Source organism: Anguilla anguilla, chromosome 3, assembly GCF_013347855.1.
Source record: "Anguilla anguilla isolate fAngAng1 chromosome 3, fAngAng1.pri, whole genome shotgun sequence".
In the NCBI taxonomy this organism is placed as follows: domain Eukaryota; kingdom Metazoa; phylum Chordata; class Actinopteri; order Anguilliformes; family Anguillidae; genus Anguilla; species Anguilla anguilla.
In genome coordinates this window covers 37,167,453-37,189,737 of record NC_049203.1, presented here as the reverse complement: position 1 = coordinate 37,189,737, position 22,285 = coordinate 37,167,453, and the positions used below count along the sequence as shown (strand labels likewise).

The window sequence follows — 22,285 nt, the reverse complement described above, 5'->3', positions numbered from 1 at the left end:
CATGCGTGCTCTTGCTTGCACATGTGTATGTTTGCATACGTATGTGTTAGTTTGCATGCGTGTGCGTGTGTTTGCATGCATGTGTGTGTGTGTTTGCATGCATGTGCGTGCATTTGAAAAGAGAAGCTCTCAGGAGCTTGTGTCCGCCCCAGACCTCCTGTGGGCAAGCGCAGAAATGATTAGCGGAGCCACTTTCCCAGGAGGCCACTCGACCAGCAATGCCAGCAGTGCCAGCTCAGCCGTGACACACCAGCCTGAATAAGGGCACACGGAGTGGAGAAGATGGGCGAGGCCCTGCTCAGAGGGCCGCGTCGCGCTCGAAAGGGTGCCGTCCCTCGGCGTGCCGGGCAGACAGTACCTCGGCTTTGACTCCATTATCTCCGAAGCACAGGTGCTGCAGGTAGGCGGCGGCGTTGGCCTGCACGGAGGGAAACTGATGCTGCAGCATGTGAATGACTTCGGGCAAGTCGGGGTCTCGCCAGGCAAACTCTCTGGAAGAGAAACAAAAGGGCTCGTTTTATATTAACTCGCAGGGGGAAAACTCATAAGTCTCACAAAATGAAAATCATATCCACGCTAAATTAAAATATAACTCTCCCAATGTCAGTGACATTTTTTGAATGTACATGAATTAAAATTGCATACTTTAATCTTGGGTGCTCAGGAATTCACCTTTATAAAATCATTAATTAAGCATATAACAAGCTGGCTTTATTCTGTGATCAAATACACTTAAAAACTTTTAAGTTTGTATACACATCACACATCTAACTTTAACCACTTCTCATAGTTATTTGTTTATTTTCTCAGGGTTTCTACCTCTGATACTGCAAATGAATTTGCCTCCAGGGTGAAGCGTGACTTCTCGCTACGGGCATCAAGCATGCAGTTTCTGTAAACGTCATAATTTTATATGGACCACACTAATGTCTCTCGGAGGGAGTTGAGTCTGAGGCTGGAGACCTATGGATTGCGCCCCTGTCATCCATTTTAACTTTCTCTGAAAGGCACAGCTGAATAACCATAAGGCATTAGGATTCATCTAGACAAATCAGTAAGCCATCTTCGCTGTCTGAATGAAGCAGCTGCATAATTTAAAATATCTAAAATAAATAAATACATTTTAAAACCCAGGAAAAATACTTTATAATAGAGCACTGAAAAGGCCTACTGGTTTAGGTTACTAGCTTTTGTTGTTTGGGAGACCCTATGAATAATTTGCCAATAAGAAATTATCTGTATATGTCTAGAATTAAACATGAATGGCATTTATATATACACACACACAGACAGGTGACAAATTAAATGAAAAACCTGAGTAAGTGAGTAGAGAAACAAAATGAATGTCAATGCTTCCATGCAGGTTTACTGCATGATACGATTAAGCAATTAAAATCCTATCATGCCCTGTGGCATGTATAAAAATGATGAGCATGCCCAGTTGACCTTGATTTTGGATCAAGATGGCAAGAGTGATCTAAGTGACTCTGACATTGGGGCACGGAAGGCAGGAGCTTCAGTCACAAATACTGTTCAACTGGTTAATGTTTCAATAGGAACAAGTGACATCTGCATTTAGATCTATGGGAAAGACATCAGTAAATAGGGTCAAAAATTATGGTTGAAAGCACACAATCAATGACAATGATGCTTGTGCGATATGTAAGGAAAAACAGAAAAGCAGCTCTTCCACAGGTGACTGAAAATGTCAATGCAGAAACTGTATCAGCAAGAAAAGAATAGTCCATCAACAACACAGAGAGGGATATTATAGTAGGGTTGCAGTGCATATACCGCTCATTACAAAGACGAATGCATCTGAGATTTGTGAGTTCAGTAGTGCAAAAACCATAGGCACTGGTGAAATGTGGAAAAAAGTTTTGGTACCACATGTCCCCTTAGAGGGAAAGGTCAGTGCAAATCACTACAAAGTTTTTCTGAGTCACCTTTATCCTATGATGAAACATTTCTATCCTAAAGGGAGTGGTCTTAAGGGGTCATTGAATGGTTTGATGAGTATGAAGATTTGAGTCGTATGAAATGGCCTTCGCAGTCACCAGATCTCAACTCATTTGAACACCTATGGGAGCATTTGGACCAACATGTTATACAGCGCCGTCATTATATTTACATTACATTACATTTATTTAGCAGACGCTTCTATCCAAAGCGACATGTGCATATCATGGTCATAGGAACAACTACAAAACACAGGTTCAATAAGGTTCGCTGTCCACCACCATCATAAGAACACCAAATAAGGGAATATCTTCTGGAAGAATGGTGTACCATCCGTTCAGTAGAGTTCCAGAGACTTCTAAGCCAAGTCGCATTGAAGCTGTTCTGATGGCTTGTGGTGGCCCAAGATCTTACTACAACACTTCATGTTTTCCCTTTAATTTGTCAAACGTCTGTGTGTGTGTGTCCCTTTAATTTGTCACCCGTCTGTGTGTGTGTGTGTATGTGTGTGTGTTTTACAGAAACAAAGAGCTCTCACCAGGACCCCCTAAAATACATTTTGCAGTAGTGAAATTGATAAAAACGCAAAATAGAAATGCAGGGATGATCAGTTTTTCAGTGTTTGTTTTAATGCAAATGAAATTTAAGGCATTACAAATGTACGACTGGGAAAAAAAAAGAAACGTGGGAGGAGAGAGTGTAAAATATGCACATGAGCCATTAGATGTGATTTAATGATTGTTGTGCTTCTGACCTAACCAATTATTTAATGCCTGGAGAAAACAGGTATGAATTTCATTGAAGCAATCTGATATAGCGCTATTATTTGTGTTGGGAGGAGAAAACAATGGCAATTTAGGGTATGGCTGCAGTGGAAGCGTTTGCAATAATATTTTGACAAGCCCTAGCCTTTGGTAACTTTGGGTTCAATAAAATGCATAAGGGAGCTGCAGTCTGAACCATTTTGTCTTCAGGCATTGTATTCTCCTTGGATATGAACCACTGTTTGCGAGCTGAAGAGATGTTGTCCTTGTGATTAGTGCTGGGTACTCTGTTGAACTCCGAAGCTTGCCTAAGGAAACGGCTCTTGTATTGCTACCCAAGGCAAGCTAAAGAGTTCAAGAGAGTACCAGCACTAACGATTTCCATTTTCAGTGCATTCAGAAGGTGTTTCTGAGTTTGAAACTTTATTAAATAGCCTACTCTCATTTTGTAGTTACAGACCTTCAGTTTAAATTTAAATTAATCAATACTAAAACCAGCAGCCGCCGGGATCTTAATAGAATATCTATTAATTTTTCCAAGTTTTTCCATTTCAGTGATCACCTTTGAGAACAAAGCAATACTTGTGAAACTGAGAAAATATGATAAAGTATAGGTCTTGGTAATAAATTGTGTACCAAGACCTAATATGTCAGCTTTTTTTTAATTGTCAAAATTGGATATCAAGATTCTCATAACCTCTAATGTTTGGGAAAACTTCTTTGCAGTACATATGCCAAAACAAAAGGTCTCATTCACAGTGATGTTATGAAAATCCGAAAAAGACATTGAGCCGAGCTGGCATGACTTCCGTTGCACTGGGGCACGGTGAAAAGGCAGCAGATATCCTGTTGGAGGCCCGTTTGTTGACCTAGCTATTCAGGTAGCAGGTGGAGCAGGACACAAATCCAATATCTGTTGTTGTTCTAATCTAAATCAGCCCAGAGCGCTTGCAGGCTGCACCAGTGAAAGGGTGTGTGTTTCTCTGTTCCCAAGGCACCGGCACGGCCGGCACAGACTGTTTATTGGAAGTCGACGCCATCTCGTTTCCCCGCCCACGTTTGGGAGACAGGCTTATATTCCCTCCACAGAAGATTGAGCTAGTGTTTAGCGCCCCAAACCCCCCCCCCCCCCCACGACCCTCAGACACCCACAACGGCTGGGATAATCGCCTCTAATATGTGCGGTGGTGTGGCTCTAAAGTTTGGAGCCCGATTTATTGTTGTCAGAAAACCTGGTTTTGCATTATTTGGAACGTTCACTGGAAACTAGCATAATAACAATACCGTATTGAAGAACAGGGAGGAGGGGGGAGGTGGAACACTTGAAGCCCCATCGGTTGAAGTGCGGAGCACGGGTTCGATGGAGAAGGGCTCATTAATGTCTGCACTCACAATTGCAATTAAAATGCTGTCATACTGACCAGCGGTGATGACAGGTGTAGTTGCTTCTTTGGAATGGGAACATTCCGCCAATCGGCTTTAGAAGAGACTGTGCTCGAAAACTGTGCTGTTAATCCTTGAGTACAAGGACTAACAACAAAAAAGGCGAGTTTTTAAACATTTTTTTTATTGGGCACATCCAATCCCACCTGAATTTGGAATGTCTAAAAGGTACAAGTGTCAGAGTATAGACAACTTGCAGCACTCCTCTGGAACATTGGTGTGAAAACAGCCAGTTGCTTGTTTTCACACCATAGCCGCAAGCCGCACATGCACAGAGTGGGCGACGAAGGAGACCCAATCATACATGTACGCAGAGAGCAAGCCGCAGACAGCCAACAGGGGTCACGCAAGCAGTGAACACTGCAATCCCTGCCGACTGAATCACTCTCATACAACTGGGGCGACATGAAGCCAAATGTGCGCACCCCTATGAAAGACATTGGTGAATGAGCCGTGTTATTAAAGAAAGTGACAGAAAGCATTATGGCCTACCTGGGATCCTTCTGAATGCTGTCTATGGAAGGTGAACGCGTGGCAGCATCGTCCACCGCCGCTGCCTGTCGGGCGTAGTTGGGCTCAGCAGGCTCGTACTGGGTCAGGCGGTAGGGGTCAGCGTATGTAGACGTGGTGTTCAGGGCGTAGTTGCTTCTTTGGTATGTCATCGCCCCCCGCAGGCTGGAGGTTCTCTGCAAATTCCCTACACCTGGGGAAAACACAGCAACAACCATTCAATAAGAAACAACAACAGCCAACACCTCTTCCTGACAACACTCATTTCACGCTATTTCTCCCAGGATTAGGGGATTCGGGAACTGCGAGGTAAGAAATGGGCGCGGCTCCTCGTAAATCGCCCCACAACAACACAGCCTTTTTTTTCTTTTTTTTTAAAGCGTGCAGCAGTTCCTTCAGTCTGGAACCCATTAACTACGTGGCTGTAACAAAACCCCTACGATCACAGAGCACATGAGGAATTCGTCCTGCAATCGCCTTCTGCTGGTTGTGAGAGGAGAAGCTTCAGGAGCAGAGCAGGACAGGCCATCCTGTGAGAGGGTTAAGCTCATGGTCAGAGCTGGAGACCCAGAGCAATGCTTCACAGAAGTTAAAGATCCTCTGCTTATCTGAAAAGATGGCCCTCCAGTAAACCTAAGAAGCGGAACCAGCGTCTCTTCACGAACGACGCAAGCAACAAAGCGGAAAACATCTCGGCCACACCGCCATCCCTGCAGCGTCGTCTTGCCCCTTCTTCTCAGCCACTGACCCGGTTTCTTCTGCAACGTTAGCTCACTGCTCAGCGACTCGGCACGAGAGAGCTCCTCGAGGGCTCTCTGCAGTTCTCCTCCTCTGGGGCAAGGCCACATATGAGAAGCACTCCGTTCCAAAAATCACATTTATCACATGGATGAGCTTTCCCATCTGCAAATTAATAGCTAAAATACTCATGTTGACTCCATATTACGGTAGATGAAGCTGGACGAACCGGTCACCAGGGAGCACAGAATGTACAGAGAGGTGGTGAATACATTTTGAAACAGCCAGGAGGTTTATATATATTGAGAGGCAATGCATTAATTACATTTTCAAATAATGACCATTTTCAGATGAAGAGAATATAAAACTAAAATAATAAAATGGCAGCTGTCATAGTAAATTTTTGTTGCTGAACCCTAGGTATCTCAACACAGACACACTTCTGGAGCAGTATCTTATTTGGGAAAGCAGAGTCTTCATGAACCCCAAAATGTGCTGCAGTAAGTGCCATCTTCAATGATTCACTGCTGTTTATAATGATTTACAACTGAGCTGCGGAGAGCGGTTTGCAGGGATCAGTGATTGACAGCATATACTGCAGCTCCACCCATTCAAAACTTCACAATGTTCCGTCCTCGCATTGGCTCTAACCAGAATATCTTTCCCACCACACAATGAACGTGCTTCCTGATGGGCTGCTGTGTTTCAGTGCAGTGATATTCACCACGTTCTGAGGAGAGAACGTGCTCGTCTGCTCTCTGCTGAACTGACAGAGAGGTTGCAGTGGAGCCATTTAGACTACTTTCAACTTTCTCCATTTAGTATTCCATCATTCTAATAAAACAAACTCAAAACAAAAGCAATGCTAGATTAACAGAGTGCATAACAAAATAAAATGAGAATAAAAATAGAATGTTTGTATCCTTAATAATGGAAAGCAAATTACTGTAAGTGGCTGAGCATTAAACTTGAGTAATTTTATTTTTTGACTGAATGATGGTTTAGGCTTATATTAAAGACTGCTTTTGTAACCATAAATCTGTGCCATAGGATAGGAATAGAAAGAACCTGAATTTTGAAAAGGCAGAAAGTTACCTTCAATTTTGTTTTACAGACAAAGATAAACACACTATTTTTCATGAAATGATGACTGACCGGGGTCATAACTGTCCTTGTGTCACTAGGGAAACATCTGACCTTATTTCTGTGATTAAGTATGCTTTCAAATTTCCTTGTTGAAATGTCTGAGTATGTACAAGGTGCAGTACTTCAAAAAAATCTGATAGGCAAGCAGGCCACATTTAATTAATACACATACTGTATTAAACTACTGGAAGATTAAGTGTAATTTGCAATTACTGTGAACTGTGGAGCACTTCACAGGTCCCTTAGCAGTCCCCATTTGCAATCTGTCTTCTGTATTTCCAGTCCACTCATCTCACTGTAAACCGCAAGTTCAACAGACTGGGAAATGAAGGACCAAACACACAGGCAGACATCGTCATCATTCAGGGTAATCCACCTCCTGCCACACTCAAACTCTCCACCTATTCATAGAAGGCTGTGTCATGTTTTTTTTAATTTTTTTATATGATTTTCAAAAAGGAGAATTCAAGATTTGAATATACAGCAAGCAATCTTAGTGTTTCCATTTTTCGAGCCCTTCCCCCAAGAAAAAAAAATTCTACATAACTCATGAGTTCCTAGTATAAATCTAATCCATTACAAAATTTTATGTCACCACTTAAATATTTACTTATGTGTTTTCTGAAAGCAGTTTGATCATATGGAGGGACAGTGACATTTAAAGGATAGGACTGCCATTTTAACTGTACAGGAAGGACTTCGTTTATATTCAAATTTATAATGAACTTAATGAACTGCAGCGCAACAACTGATGTCTTAAATTGGGTTAATGAACAGTGGTCAGTAAAGTGGGATTACAATTGTTTGAAAATGTCTTAAGGCAGCAAACTTATAAAATATATATAATACCTATGTATATAAAGATCCAATGCCATTTGTCCACTATTCAGTTCAGTCAATGTGTACTTATCCTGAGGATTTCCGTTCAGTTAGGCTTGCAGAAAGTTTCTGCAGAAGAACAGAAATGACTACTTTCCTTGGATCTAAATGTCAGTAATCTATACCTCCCCTCCTGTCTCCCCCCTTGAAAAAACATGCAGAACTCTAAACAGTGGAGGATCATAATTGTTACAAAATTGCATTTTATTCCTCATTCCTCAGACTTATTTCCTTCGCTCAAGCGGTTCAATGTTTTTGTTTGTCATTATAAACCCCCCCTGCCTATGAGCAAGCATACAAACTGCCAGAAATCTGAAATAATCTAAGGAAAATACTGTAGTGCTGGGGGGAGGCTATTATGAACTCCACAGTTTAACAAAGATTGCTTAGGAGGCAATTGCATTTTTCTAATGAAATAGTGTCTCTTAAGCACCTCCAACAGCCAGACTTTCCTGTCAAACACATTAGTATTGGTTATCAGCGAAGCTCCATGCAATTTATAAGCGAACTTATCGCATGGTGAGAATCTCAGGACTGCAGCATAATCTTTAAGAAGAGACTCACTGAAGGACAGGAAGGGGGAGAGAGGGCTGTGTGGTCAGAATTTAAAACAACCGCAGGTTCTCACAATGCTACCATTCCTTCATCCCTGTTATCCATTATACGGCTAAAATTAAATTGACCGCACCCTCTTCCCATTGGCCAAGCAGTGGCTGCCTGAAGCACGGACTATCCCCGAAGGCACTTTAAAAAGCATGCTGTCATGTGATTGGCTGTGTAAGAGACGGGGGGAGGTACCTGAGACGGCCCTGTAGAGGGTGCCAGAGGCGCCATGGTCCAGGTCCGTGGCCCTGTGGTTGGGGCTGTGGTACAGGGGGCCCTGGAAGGTGCCCTCCTTGTAAAGCTGGTGGTGGTCGGGGGACATGGCCAGCCTCCCGTCCTGTCCCAGCTGGCTGTGCTGGCTGGCGTAAGAGTGCCGGAGATCTGGGGACACAGACCCGAAATCCCAGAGTAAGACCCAGCTCCTCCCCCTCTCAGTCAACGCCAGTCCTCTTCGCACTCGGCTGGAACGATGCGGCCAAAATCGCACCGCGCTCGGATGAAAAGAACCGTGAGACCTGCCCAGTAGAACTATCAAAGGCTCCGGACAAAACAGCATTTGGGAGGAATCGTTCGCTCGACATTTAAGCTGCTAAAGAATTTGTTGAAACGAATTTGGGCCTCATTTTCAGATTTTTTCCATGTCGTAGTGCACTCCCATCAGTTCATTTTCAAGTAGCTGCACCTCTAAATTGCGATTCTTCCCCAATAATAATCCATTAAGGGGGAGAAACTGCGACAGCAGGTTTTGCCGAAACCGTCCTCTCCCCTTCCCGCCATTGCACAAAAGCACACAGCAGATGAGGGGGCTTCGCAGGGGCGTGCCACGCGCACTGCTCTGAGTAAGACGCGGGGTCAGCTAAATTTGGAAAACAGAATGTGCCACAGTAAGTGTCAGGATGAGTGTCTGGTGCCAGCTCAAAGCTGCACTTGGTCCACATGGGCTCGGAGCAGTGAGAGACCAAAATGATGTCATGCCTACAAAATAACTCCAGATTACACAAACTAACAACTGAATGCATTTGCGTAACTCTAGAAGAGATGCCAAGTCGTGGGGTGGACTACTGGGCTCCGATTTAGCCCTTGGACCAATGATCAGTTCTGCATGAGATGTTCCACATAGAGATAAAGAGATAAAGAAACAAATTTGATTCAGATAGATCGATATTAAGTGAAACAGAAGAAACAAATAAAAGTGGAAATGAATGGCTACATTTAAAAAAGACATACAGCGAGCTCCACAATGAAAAATACTTTTGTTTTTTTCCTTGATTTGGCTCTCAGTTTTAGATTTGCAATCAAACTGTTTACATATGGTTAAAGTACACATTCTCAGCTTTTATTTAAGGGTATTTTTTATACACTTTGGTTTCACCATGTAGAAATTACAGCACTTTTTATACACAGACCCTCCAATGCAGCACACCACATTGTTTGGGACATATTAATGTTATGTAAATTAACATAGTGATGTTTAGTACTTTGTCGCATATCCTTTGCATGCAATGACTGCTTGACGTCTGTGACCCATAGACATCAAGAAGCACTGAGTGTGCTCTGCCAGGCCTGTACTGCACCCATCTTTAGCTCCCGCTTGTTGGTTGAAACTAGCTTGTTGGGTTAGTTGGTTTAAGTTTTTTCAGCTTATGAAACACACGTTAAACTGGATTCAGATTGGGTGAATGACTTGGCCAGTCACAAATTTTCCAGTTTTTAGCCTTGAAAAACTCCTTTGCTGTTTTGTTTGGGATCCCTGTCTTTCTGTCAGATGAAGTGCTGTCCAATGAGTGAGGAGGCATTTGGTTGAACTTGAGCAGCAGCCCGCCCCAAAATATTTGCCCCCACTGAAAAAGATTTATGTATTTAATGTAGACTCGGGGTATTCTAAACACAAAGTTTGCGGTGTTCGTAACACAGTGAGATAATACGGTGTTCCGAATACAGGGAAGTAGTGGAGTTGCTTTGTCCTTTCCTCAATAATTATTGGTCCAATTAATATCAATCAAAGAGTTTTAGTGTCCCTGACAGCCAATAAGTAACCACAATCATAAACATTATTAATCAGGAGAAAAACTGCCATTGAAGGGACATCAATTTCTGCATGAAGCGGCTGCCTCCCCAAGTCTCGTTTGGAACACTGCGAGTCTACATTAGTAGTTCATTTCTGTAAGCGACACACTATACTTTGCAATCACAGTTTTTTCTTTTAAATGTGAAAATGACATACAGCCAACTGTCAGTTCGTCCCTCCTCCCTCCAGTGTTGGCAAGTGTATTTATTATGAGCGACTCCGGGCTTCTTTTTTAAAATCTTTTTCAAGTCACTGTTAAATTTCAAGAGTTGGTTGCGGGTTTCTGGGCCTGTTTTAGTCTGTGTGTGCGTATATTTATTGTTTGGGAATTTGGGATAAAATTAAAGCTACACTAGGTGAAATGCTGCTGGACATTGTGTTTTCGAAACAAACCAGCTCTCCCACTCCCCTCACTGTGCCAAAGAGCTCCATCGTTTGTTCTAATGTGCCAATAGTGTGTTCCCACCCTTGCCACAACCCCCATTTCTGGTTTGCAACCCCTGCCCGCCTCCAAACACACACAGAGTCAACCACTACAAATAAATACTCAACCAGTGGGAAACACAGAGTGTAGCCTCTGGAGTTCTGTTTGAAGTCTTCTGCAGACAGTAGTCACAGACACATCCACGCCTTCCTCCTGAAGAGTGTTTCTGATCTGCCGGACAGTTGTTTGGGGGTTTTTATTCATTATGGTGAGAATTCTTTGGTCATGAACTGTGGCTTACCAGGCCCTTTGCTATTACTGATCTCACCAGTGCTCTCTTTCTTCTTGATGATATTTCAAACAGTTGATTTTGGTAAGCCTAAGGTTTAGGCTATGTCTCTGACAGGTTTTTTTCTGATTTCTCAGCCTCTTAACGGCGTCCTTGACTTTCTTTGGCACAACACTCATGTTGACAAACACAAATAACAGACTCCAAAGGCAATCAAAAGTCTAGAATCAAGACTACTGAAAGCTCTTATACCTGCACAAAGGAAGCAATTGAACACACTCGACTAATCAGAAACACCTGTGAAGCCATTTGTCCCAAAAGTTAAGGTGCCCTGAAATGGGGGACTGTATAAAAAGTGCAGCAATTCCACATGGTGAAACCAAAATACTGTATACTGTAAATACCCTTTAATATAAGCTGAGAATTTGCACTTGAACCACATGTGAATTAATTTAACTGTGACTGGCCTATTAGTGATGGTGAAGTGTCACACTGTCATGGTGATTTTGTCACACTGTCATTCCGGAAAACTGGTCATAACCTTTCATAAACAGGTCATAAATGTTAAACCCCGATTCACTCATTACTGTCTAGGCAGACACTAAAAGAATGAAGGCAGCAGATATTACAATTAGCACCTTTTAAAGCCATAGAGAGCATGCTTTCAACATGACACACAATTGTCACATTGTGTTTGCTGCACGCACAGGAGCCAAATAGGAATGACATCAGCGAAGGCTCACATTCCCCCTAACAGGTCACATCTGTCTCGCAGTGAGGCCGACACACATTTCAGCCGACCGGTCTTCCGAGCCAACGGTCGATTTTCAAAACAATAAAATGACATTCTGTCACAGTGAATGTTTCCTACCTACTGTTGCCATTTAACTTGCTCCCTGCTACGTGCTTGCTCAGCTTGGCCCAACTTCTGTTTAACTCCTCGGCATTTTTGACCCTGGTAATAAGCCCATTTCATGTTATACAAGTGTGTGAAATAAAGGAGGTGGAGGGCTTCATTACTGGAGCCGACAAACAACCGGAGCTGTATACATGGTTTAAATCGGATTTATCTCGGCGGTTGGTTTATTGCCTCCTCATGTGAGCCCAGCAGAGCAGAGCGGTTTCTCTTTTTGTATATGTGGCTCAAATGAGGTGAAGTAAAGATGAACTCTAGGGGATCCAACGCCTTCTCATCTGTGAAGAAATGGCCCGATGCAAATCTTTATCACCATGGAGATATGGTTAAAGGCGCAGTTTACTCTCCAGCGACCGTGACCAATTAATTACAGACTGACAAACGTAACTGCTGCCAAAGCATGTCGGAACAACGAGGAAGGAGAATAAATGTGTGAAGACATTCTATGGGCACGGGATTTTTCACAGGACTTATGTAACATATTGACACCAAAAGTACTGCGCATGAATACATTTGTGCATGTCTTTGTAACCTGAACAATCCAGTGTTCACAAAAACAAAATTATGTTGAAACACAGTTGTAGCCTGTGCCTGATCCCAAAAAATGTTTAAAAACACAAATGTTTAGAATTTTCATCGGGGATAAAGGGATAAATGGGAGGGATTCAGTGGGTGGGGATAGCAGTGTTCAGTGCTTGAGCGACCCCTGTTGGCTGTCCGGGTGCTCCGTAGCTCGCTGCCAGCGCATGCGTATGATTGGGTCTCCTCCACCCCTGCTCTGCGTGTGCACCGCTTGTGGCTGCGATGTGAAAAGAACCAGCCGGTTGGCACCGCATACTTTACTCACTCTCCCCAGCTGGCAGCAGGGGGCGTATATGAGCATGCTTGTACATACTTCGCAAGTTGAATGTTCATATTGGGTGGGCATGGAGAAACCAAAAAAAAAACATATTAGTAGCTTATTGACAGGTTTGTAAATTATTACAGGGAAGCATTTGTTCAAATCCTAAATATTTGCTTTTACAGTTTACTTTAAACAAACATTCCCATAAACTCCTCTTCTTTATGTTCATATTTAGTCAAATAATTACATAAGATGGTCTTTCCAGTTGCCATGATTTGTGAATGAATGAGATGGATAATAGTTTTATGACAGATTTTAAGATTCAAGACCATTTTTGTTATAATTAGACAATAATTGGACAATTTTCATTTAATTAATATTCTTTGAATAATGTCATGACCTATGTATTGTTAAGATTGATGAAGGTTTGATGATTTACTTTTGCAACTTCTTTGGTTACTAATGTTTTATGAATTTGTTTTTTGTAAGGAAGGTTTGAGGAGAAAAAAAAAAACAATCCTGTAGGCATGCAGTATTATAGCAATTACAGTGTGCAACTTTAATGGTCCAGTTGTCTGCTAGATAGACCAGTGAAATGACTTACTCACTAGTTCAGTTACTGTCTCCAACACATAACACTGTCATCCATCATCCACAAGGTGCCTGTCAGTACACAAGGACAGAAATATTGTGGCCAATGCTTAGCAGTTTGAGCCATTCTGGGTCCGACTAATCAGCTTGGTTGGATTGTGCCTGTGGGTGGGAGAATAACCAGGTTCTATAACAATGCGGAATAGGTCACACTCAAGCAATGACACTGACTGCCATTTCCATCCCTGTTTAAGTATCATTTCGATATTTAACGACTGGAAGGGCCTGAAGGTCAAGAGATGCATAACAGGGAAAGAACAGCCGTGTGGTGCTCCAAAGAGCAAATTAGCTACTTAGCCAACCCTGGTGCAACTACTATATTGTGCAAGGTCCCTGTTAAATAAACTACTAAACTAAGCTAAACTTGGCATTTATCAATCATTAATGGAAAAATGATTCAACAACTGATGTAGCCAACTTTCTGTCGAAATGACAAATCACCGTACACAACCTTCTAACAAAGCGCACTAAATTAATTGTTTGGGTTTTCAGTGGAATGCTGTGTTTTTTTCCCAATTAAATGCAGCTGAGAATGACTAAACTATAATTCCAGGATCAGTCAATCAATCAGTTTATTTAAATAGCACATTTCAAACCATGGGCGCAGTACAATGTGCTCCACAAACAAAATGATGGGTAACGAACTGCACATTTTTACAGTTCAGTAGATACAGCGGCTGTTTTGCAGGGGAATAAAATGGATGTTATTTCAAACGGTTCCACTAAAGAAACCGTTCCTTTGCGCCTTATAATATCAGCATCGTGAGAGATGTGCTCTCCTGCAAATTACAGTGGCGGCAAATGCAATTGGACCTTGAAACTGGAGACAAGGGACAATCCCCGAGACTTTGCTTTGGGGTGTTATTTGTCTTGCCGCATGCAGCCAGAAGCAAATAAACAAATGCAGTTTACTCTACATTTTCTACATCTCTCCGCACTGCAGCTCAAATATCATTAGCGAGCGGCAATCCCACGAGAATAGTGACAGATTGACAATATGGTACACATCAGCGCCAGAGGGAAGTATCATCTATCAGGCAGCTGGGAGTACGGCACACGCGGTGTCAGTTCCTTCGACAGTGCAACACACTCTCCGTAATTGGCTACTTGGGTTAATGAGGGCATATGTTTGCATATGTTAATGAGGGCAAACACTCCTTTTTTTCTGGAAGAAAGAGTGGCACGTTGCAGAGTCATCTGATCGTGTGAACCGTCCCCTATCGGTAAATCACTTGTTGACAGAGAGAGCTTAATGTACCAGGCCACTGGGGTGAGCACATTACAAATGCAGATTTTCAACAAGCCGTTGATGGATTTATCTCCTTAAACGAAGGCATTTAAGGCAAGAGTGTGTGCTTAAACGAGAAAAGCTTGGAGCACAAAAACTAAACATTACCACCAAATGAATAACAGTCACAGGTACCAGGCAAAATGCTAATGATAAAAGTAAATGGTCCTAATGAATCTCTCACCATCTCTGCTCCCAGCACATATAAACCCAGACATGCATCCCACTGCAGTCCAGGGAAAAGGGCGCAGTTAATCATTGAAGACTGCAGGGACAGTGGAGATAGGAAGGGTGCAGGACCTCTGACAAATGAGGAACACTGGGAGGGTGGAGGGCTAAGCGTCATGAGGCGGTCACCTGCACACACACATGCACACGGGCACGAACACACGCGTGCACACAAACGCGCGCACACTCGCGCACACACATGCACACACACAAACACAAACACATGCATACACACACATGCACAAGTACATGCAGGTGCACACACGCATGCACACACACACACACACACACGTGTGCACACAAGCATTACACAGATACTTGCACAGTCTCTCATACTGTACACACGTTTACACACACATGTTCTGCAAAGTACACAAACAGGCGGAATGAACGTGGGGACAAAGGGAATATCACCTTTTACGTCTTCTACCAGAGCATCTTCCACGGGAAGCAAAAAAAAAAAAAAAAGAAAATCACAAACCGCAAACAATAGAGCCCTCTGAGGGGAGCACTTACAATGACATCATAGCCATTTTCTCCCCAAATCATCACAAGACCATTTCAGAGGTTTCCTACTGCGCCTTTGGAGTCCCACTTTGGGGAGGGTGGGGTAATAGCCATTGCAAATTGAGGAACATAATGAATAATAATTCAAATAAATACAGGATGAAGGAGCAAAGTACTCTGCTGAGGTAACATTGACTAAATTTCACGTTCCATTTGCAGTGACGTCCGCCGTCTGCAGAGTGATTATTTTCAATTTATACTTTCCTCCGTATCAGCCCTTTTCATATTTTATTGTGCCAGATACTTCAAAGTAGAAAATGATTTTTTCCTTCGGCTGCGGGGACTGGGAAAGGGAGAGAAAAAACGGACGCAGGCTAACCCATTACTCTTATTATTACAAAGACAAATTGCAAGCCCGCGACTCTGGGAAATATCGTTTTCACGTCTTCCAAAATATATAAGCACGTTTCATGTACGGAAAAAGCACACATTCCCAAACACACGGTAGTAAATAAACCTCTTTGCTATTCTTTCTGAATCGCCGCAAATGCAGAACTAGAATGGAGAATGCCTACTCCTACTCGACTCATTGGGCTAGATTAAAGGACTAAACACATACAAAGTCAGCATCATGTTCAATGCAACACCTGGATCAGAAATTAATCATGGATAAGGCTAAGATGTGGGTGGTAGAGGGGAGGGAGGGGGGGGGGGGCAAATTCACCTAAGATCTGTAGTGAAGGGAAGTACTATCCCAGAGCCTGAACCAACAAGCAAAGCTCCACTGTACATTATGATTGCCTATTAGGAGATCAGGACAGATGCCAAAACATAACTACAACAAATGACTTTTGCAAGCTCTTGTCAATGATACCAGTAAGATTTTCAGAGTTTCAGAGTACACCTGATAATAGCTTGTTTAGGTTGCTCACTAGGCATTGTAAAGACATAATAGTAACAATGGTATTACTCACGCTAGTAATTTCATGAATTATGTGAAAAATCCCCATGTAGAGCAATGCTGGCTTAATACACTTCAACGTTCTAGCTTAGTCATACCTACAGTCATGCTAAATGTAATTTTCAAAGGAATTTGGCTCCAGTGATTTGCAATACTATCAGCTGCTGGGTACTGCCCGAGAGTTGGTGACAGTCAGCATTCCTGCCACTCTCCCCTTATGCAAGACCATCCAAAATGCAATCCTCCTCCCAGAGGAAACAACCCCATATGCCAAAATGTGCCACAAGAGTGCACATCTCGTCTGACCACATGAGCTCAGCAATTTATTTGACTTCAACATATTCAACAGCTAAAAGAATCCTGCTGGGGATTCTCTAAAGCAGTTCCTCGTAGAACCGCCACCTCTTCTTCTCTTTCTACCTCTAAAACTTAGCAAAAGTGAGCCACAACTTCAAACATGATAAGCAAATGCCACTAGAGCTAGAGACAGGCACAGCTACAATCCACTGTGAAGGCGCATGCCGCAACACCTAGATCCTCAAGAACCAAATCCAGCACTTGTCAAAATGTTCATGTTAAGGATCATAGTAAGGTGAATTTCAACACAAATTCTTGGTTAACTGGGAGCTACTAATGTGACATACAGAGATCATTGCCTTTATATCTATACACACACACACACACAGACACAGACACACACACACACACACACACACACACACACACACACACACAATCCTAAGGTTTTTCCACAAAAAGAAGCAGGTATTACAGCGCCTTCTGACTGAGAAGACCAGCTGAAGCCTATACGGAAGGGGGCCACCCACCTGTGAGGCTGTCTGGGCGTGGCTGGACCATCCTTTCGTAGATGTCGTAGGCCTGCGGGCTGTAGGGGTCCATCTCCAGGTGCAGCGAGTGCGGCAGGGTGGAGCCGTAGTGCTGCGGCACGGCCGTCATGCCGGAGCGCACCGGCGAGGACGGGGGCGGAGCCTGCTGGGGCTGAGGCCCCTCCCCCGACGGGAGCGGGGAGCCGGCGCGGCCGGCGCTGCCGGAGCGGGAGCCGGCGGAGCCCACGCGGCGGAGCGGGGTGGGCGAGCCCGCCCTGGGGCCCGAGTAGGGCGAGCCGGGCCGCTGGGAGGACGGCAGGGTGGTGGCCGAGAAGATGCTGGAGAGCGGCTTGGGCTCGGTGACCACCGGCGAGCCGTACGCGCGGAGGGAGCCGCGCGACGGGGACGCGCCGCCGCTGCCGTAGCCCGGCGACTGCGTGCGCGACGGCACCGAGCTCACCCGCCGCATCACGCGGCCGGACGCTCCAGAGTTCGCCTGGGAGAGGGAAGGGCACCGCTGGGTCACTCCCCATGTAGAGGTTTCAAAACTCCAGAAAATGGCTTCACTCTACAATTTTTTAACATTATGGAAGTCATAGCCTTACATGTCAGTCTTACACATTTCTGCTAAAACATGGAAAAGCAGTGCAGTTCAAAGCAATAACCCTGCCTGCTTTTGGGATGTAACCCTCATTTCATAACCTCAACTTCATCGCATCATCTCCGTGAAGACGGGTCTAAGGTGAAAGAGGCTATTTAGACCAGCAATTTAAACACGGAGTGATTTAACAGCGAGAGGAGTCGTGTGTCAAATATGTCGCACTGCTGCAAACCAGCCTTTGAAAATCAGAGCACTGTCGAAGTCGTCACATGTCTGGTTTGATTTCCGCTGCTGCTGCAGTAAGTGCTCTTCCCAGACAGACAGGCGAGAGTGTCGTGAGATCTCTCGAGACCGGGCCATCTGGGTTCTGAGACTCGGGAATTCATGATATATAAAACAGATATCCTGAGGACATTTTGATTTACAGCCGTTTTTGTTTTTGTCCTCTTAGCTACAGAGTTAAAACTAAAGGGCTCTATCTGACCGTTTATTTTGTTGCTGCCTTCAACAGAACCCTATATTCACCAGAACAAAATTGACAATTTTTAATCAAAATTTTATCACTGTCAATTAGGGCAAAAGTAAAGAAGGTACCATTTTTAATGAAGTACTTTCTTTAAGACCTCAGCCAGTGACCCTATGTCCCACTGTCTCTGAACCTTTCCAAAATCGCGGACTTTGATTGGACGTACGTGCAGAGTGTTAATGAATCGGCCTGCATAGGGACGTCCGCCGCTCATCATGCCCAAATAACACTCCCCCCGAGGGTAAACTACTTAACAATTCATTGACTTCGCTCAGTACAATCAAAATGAATGTCAAGCCCAAAAAAGACAAAAATTAAATAACAGCAGACGGCGGATTTATTGATATTTTTTTTAGCGCGCGGCCCTCCGTTAACCCTAACCCGGCGCTCGTCCTCCCTCTCCACGGGGGGGCGCCGCACCTTGACCAAGGTCTGCCCTTCGGCCCGGGAGCTCCGCAGGAGGGAGGCGGTGGCGGCGATGCCGGGGTAGGAGTGCTGCAGCCGGAGCTCTGTCTTCACCAGGCTCTGGCTGCTGTAGAAGCCGCCTGCGTCCGGGTACCCGTTGTCCGTGAAGGAGTTCATCTGGGAGGAGTTTCCCGAGGACCCTGAGGAAGGAGGGAAGGAGGAGTGTAAGAAGAAAAATAGAAAAACAAAAGCTAGTAAATGCAGATTTGTGACCTCCAGAACAGATGGTACTACCAAATTACTGATAATTATTTCTGTATAATGTTCAGCATAAATCACAGGGGGTTATATATTAAAGGACTAGGTTACTGTATTCCGTGTTTTGATTTGTTGCCATGTTGTAATAATAAATCAATTTTATTATTATTTATCTACATAAAATACACGCAAGCCAAAACGAAGACATTTTTCACCGCAACATGAAAGCCACTCAGTTCACCTAGAGAAAACGAGGCAGCGGGAAAGTGAAAAAAAAAGACATTGTGTGTAAAAAAATAAACAATGAAAAGTACACACTGTAATGTAAAGGGCTTAGTACATCCAGAAAGAATGCATGCACATGCCCACATTGTAACAAACTTGCAACAAAAATAAATTCACAATTAAAACACAAATGCAGAGGAGAAAGTGGCCTTCAATGCCATATAATGCACTTTTGAAGCAATTATGGGTACAAAATTATCAGGACATAAAATCTATTTAAAAAGTACAAAAAAAGGGCAAGAAGACTGGTTTGGGGAATCAAAAAAATTTTTTTAAGACACTTCAGCTCTTTAGTCAAAGCAAAAGGAGACCTGGGGGAGTTTTTGCCCATTTAAAAGGTATTAGTAAAGTGAGTAAGTGGTTTTAGGTTCTTTCATCAGGAGAAGGGTAATGAAGGGTGGATTTTTCTGGCACATTAGGAGTGGTTTTTGCACAGAAGTATTAATACAAGGAATAGTGTCCCAGAAATAGTCAATTAGGGTACAAGCGAAGACCCTCAGGGTGTTCAAGGCCAGGCAAAATTACAAGCGCAGATGGGCTAGATGGGCTAAATGGTCTGTTCTCATCATTTAACTAGTTATTCTGAATAGGCTGTTAGCTCGGAGGCCCTTATAAAAGCAGGTTTTGGAAAGAGGATCAGCCAGCTCATAAAATGAACAACTGCTGAGATTACAGAGGCATCATCACACGCTTACTTTCATGGAGAGGGGTGTGGCCAGGGGAATACAGAGCCACTTGGTCCTGTTCGCTTCTCACGCGGTAGGTGGGCGACCGAGAGTTGTCCGTCATCCGAGATTTGCTCTCACCCGGAGTGGACGCATCTGAGCAGGAGAAATAAATAGAAACTCCCTAAGAAACTTTAAAGAGTTCATGTGTGCTACTGAAAGGACTTTATGAATTGCCAGCAGTCCTGGGTCAAATATGTGTTTTTTTTGGATTCAAATACTTTTCTGTGCCCTATTGATCTTGCCTGGTGTAATTGAGCCTGCCAATATGACCAGAAGGCAGGGTTTGCACTTTTTGAGAGCATTTCATTGGTTCCAATACACCAGACAAGATCAGTAAAGTGTAGAAAAGTATTTAAATTGAAAACAAATACATATTTGACCCAGGTCTGAATTTCCAGTTCAAAAACACCACAACACTGAGGCAAATCATTAATTTTAACACAAAAAGTCACTTTCACTCAGTCCCGACTGACAGTTTTTAAATCCGTCCAAAGGTTTGGCACTTTTACTTCTTTTTTTTTTTTTTTTTACAATTCAGAAGCTTTGCAATCGAACTGCAAGAATAAACAGCGGTAATGCACCTTTATGATTCACTGCAGGGTATTAATTGTTGCTGCTCAGTTCAAACTACTTCTACACTGAGTAGAAACTTTTCCATTAATCTCTGTGACAGTGTGTACGCATTATGATCCGGTCTCATCTAAAATGTAAGTGTGACAATACGGTCATTGTAGGCCGGCGCGTGGAGAGTGATTAATCTCTCGGAGAATGATGGATTTCGCGGGCGGAGCGCGCCGATTCTCCGGCTGTGCCGTTTGGACAGATTCATTGACAGTGAGGTCTATCAGATTTGACAGCCTGACGGCTTGTGTCCCAGCAACGCGTTCTGCTGCCAAAAGCCTGCCTCCAGCAGTATATATTGGCCGGGACTGAGGCTCCTCCATAAATCGTGTCAATACAGTCATTGGCCCTGAATTTAGCTCCGTGTCCCGCAGATCCTGAACATTCTCTCTCAAAAAAAAAAAAGCGTCTCTCTGGGTTCATTTCAGCTCACTTATAAAAAAAAATTACAATATAAAAAATTACAAATATAATCGTTGATAAACAATAATGGAATGGAAGACAAATGCTAAATTGGTCACTGCAGTAGTTGCGTTAAAATGATGAAATCACCACCCACAGTCTGACAGCAGAGAGGGTTTAGTCACCTCATATGACAATTAACAAGGCTTAGCTAGCCCATTCTACAGCTAGGAGGCTTCAACGATTCCCATTTACACTGCAAATGATGTCATCCCACAGAAACGGAGGCCATTGAATGGGCTGAAATGCATTATGACATGCTGCTCATTTAGATTCTGAAACAAACCAGAATTAGCATTACAGCTAATAACCTGAAAACAAAATGAACGCTGCCATTTAAATGGTATAATTGCAGCTATATCCGCGGCTGATTACAATGACTGTGCTGTCCTGAACATTACAGGGTGGAGATGTTCAGGTGGCCAGACTCGCATTCTTGAACAAAAGAGCTTCAGGATTTTTCGAATCACGCTTGCCACCCACTTCACGTTTTACAGGCTGCCTTCGTGTCACACTACAGATTTGTGCATGGATTCATTCCACAGACTTTACCTGCTGGCAGATAACTCTCATGTTTAGCCCTTTATTTATTGGAAACATTATTTTTATAAAAAGGCTCTGCGTTGCTACGAGTGGACTGATGCCACTCGTGACACAGATTCGCCTCCCCCTCTACAACTCACTCTCTGATAACCTGCGCTAGTAAAGTTTGTTCACAATTTATAGTGACACTCCAATAGTGAAGAGTAGGTGTGACACACTGTCACTGAAGTATGACCTCACTGAAATATTAGCAGCTTTGCTATCAAAATGAAATAAAACTGTTGTGCTGACAAAAACAAACACATTGCAAACTGTCAGTTTAAATATCCAAAAAGACTGTTTTTTTTGCCTATTTCAGAGAAGCTGAAAGCTATTTAGCATGAAAAGAGCCAAACAGAAGGATTCAAAGGTCAGACTGAGTTAAATGTGGACAGTATGTTACATGTTGCCCCATCCCTGCACTTCTTGGTAAATTGTATTTGTCCTAATACTGTAGCTTATTCTTCTGCCTAGTTTGGCTTTGCAGATGTTAGACCAGGATAGTGTTCATTGTTCTCGGCTAGAAATAGCTGTTCAAAATAAGTAATTGTACCTTACTGAACCCGTGTTCAGCAGTTGTCTACGATCATGAAAATGCACTTTTGTACATCGCTTTGGATAAAAGCGTCTGCCAAATGAATGTAATGTAACATGTAATGCAGTATAGCCTGTATGCTGGACTGTACAGCCAAACTGACTCTGTTCATACATGAATGAATCAAACAGCACATTGAAATACACAGGCATGTTTTATTGTACGTATGTATGTACA

At 43.3% G+C, this 22,285-nt stretch overlaps 1 protein-coding gene across 8 annotated transcripts in view; it reads right to left on the bottom strand.

The window, feature by feature from the left end:
- The window catches only part of pkp4 (plakophilin 4), a 117,238-nt gene that overhangs the window by 24,879 nt on the left and 70,074 nt on the right, over positions 1–22,285 (bottom strand). For 7 of the 8 annotated variants that reach the window (XM_035411545.1, XM_035411542.1, XM_035411546.1 and 4 more), the window contains 7 exons: positions 19,816–19,941; positions 18,593–18,777; positions 17,046–17,541; positions 15,165–15,188; positions 8,238–8,423; positions 4,659–4,869; positions 359–491 (listed from right to left, as the gene is read on the bottom strand). In XM_035411545.1, the coding sequence (XP_035267436.1) occupies positions 359–491; positions 4,659–4,869; positions 8,238–8,423; positions 15,165–15,188; positions 17,046–17,541; positions 18,593–18,777; positions 19,816–19,941 (1,361 nt within the window). The remainder of the gene's footprint in view (positions 1–358; positions 492–4,658; positions 4,870–8,237; positions 8,424–15,164; positions 15,189–17,045; positions 17,542–18,592; positions 18,778–19,815; positions 19,942–22,285) is intronic. The other variant, XM_035411543.1, reaches the window with a different exon arrangement.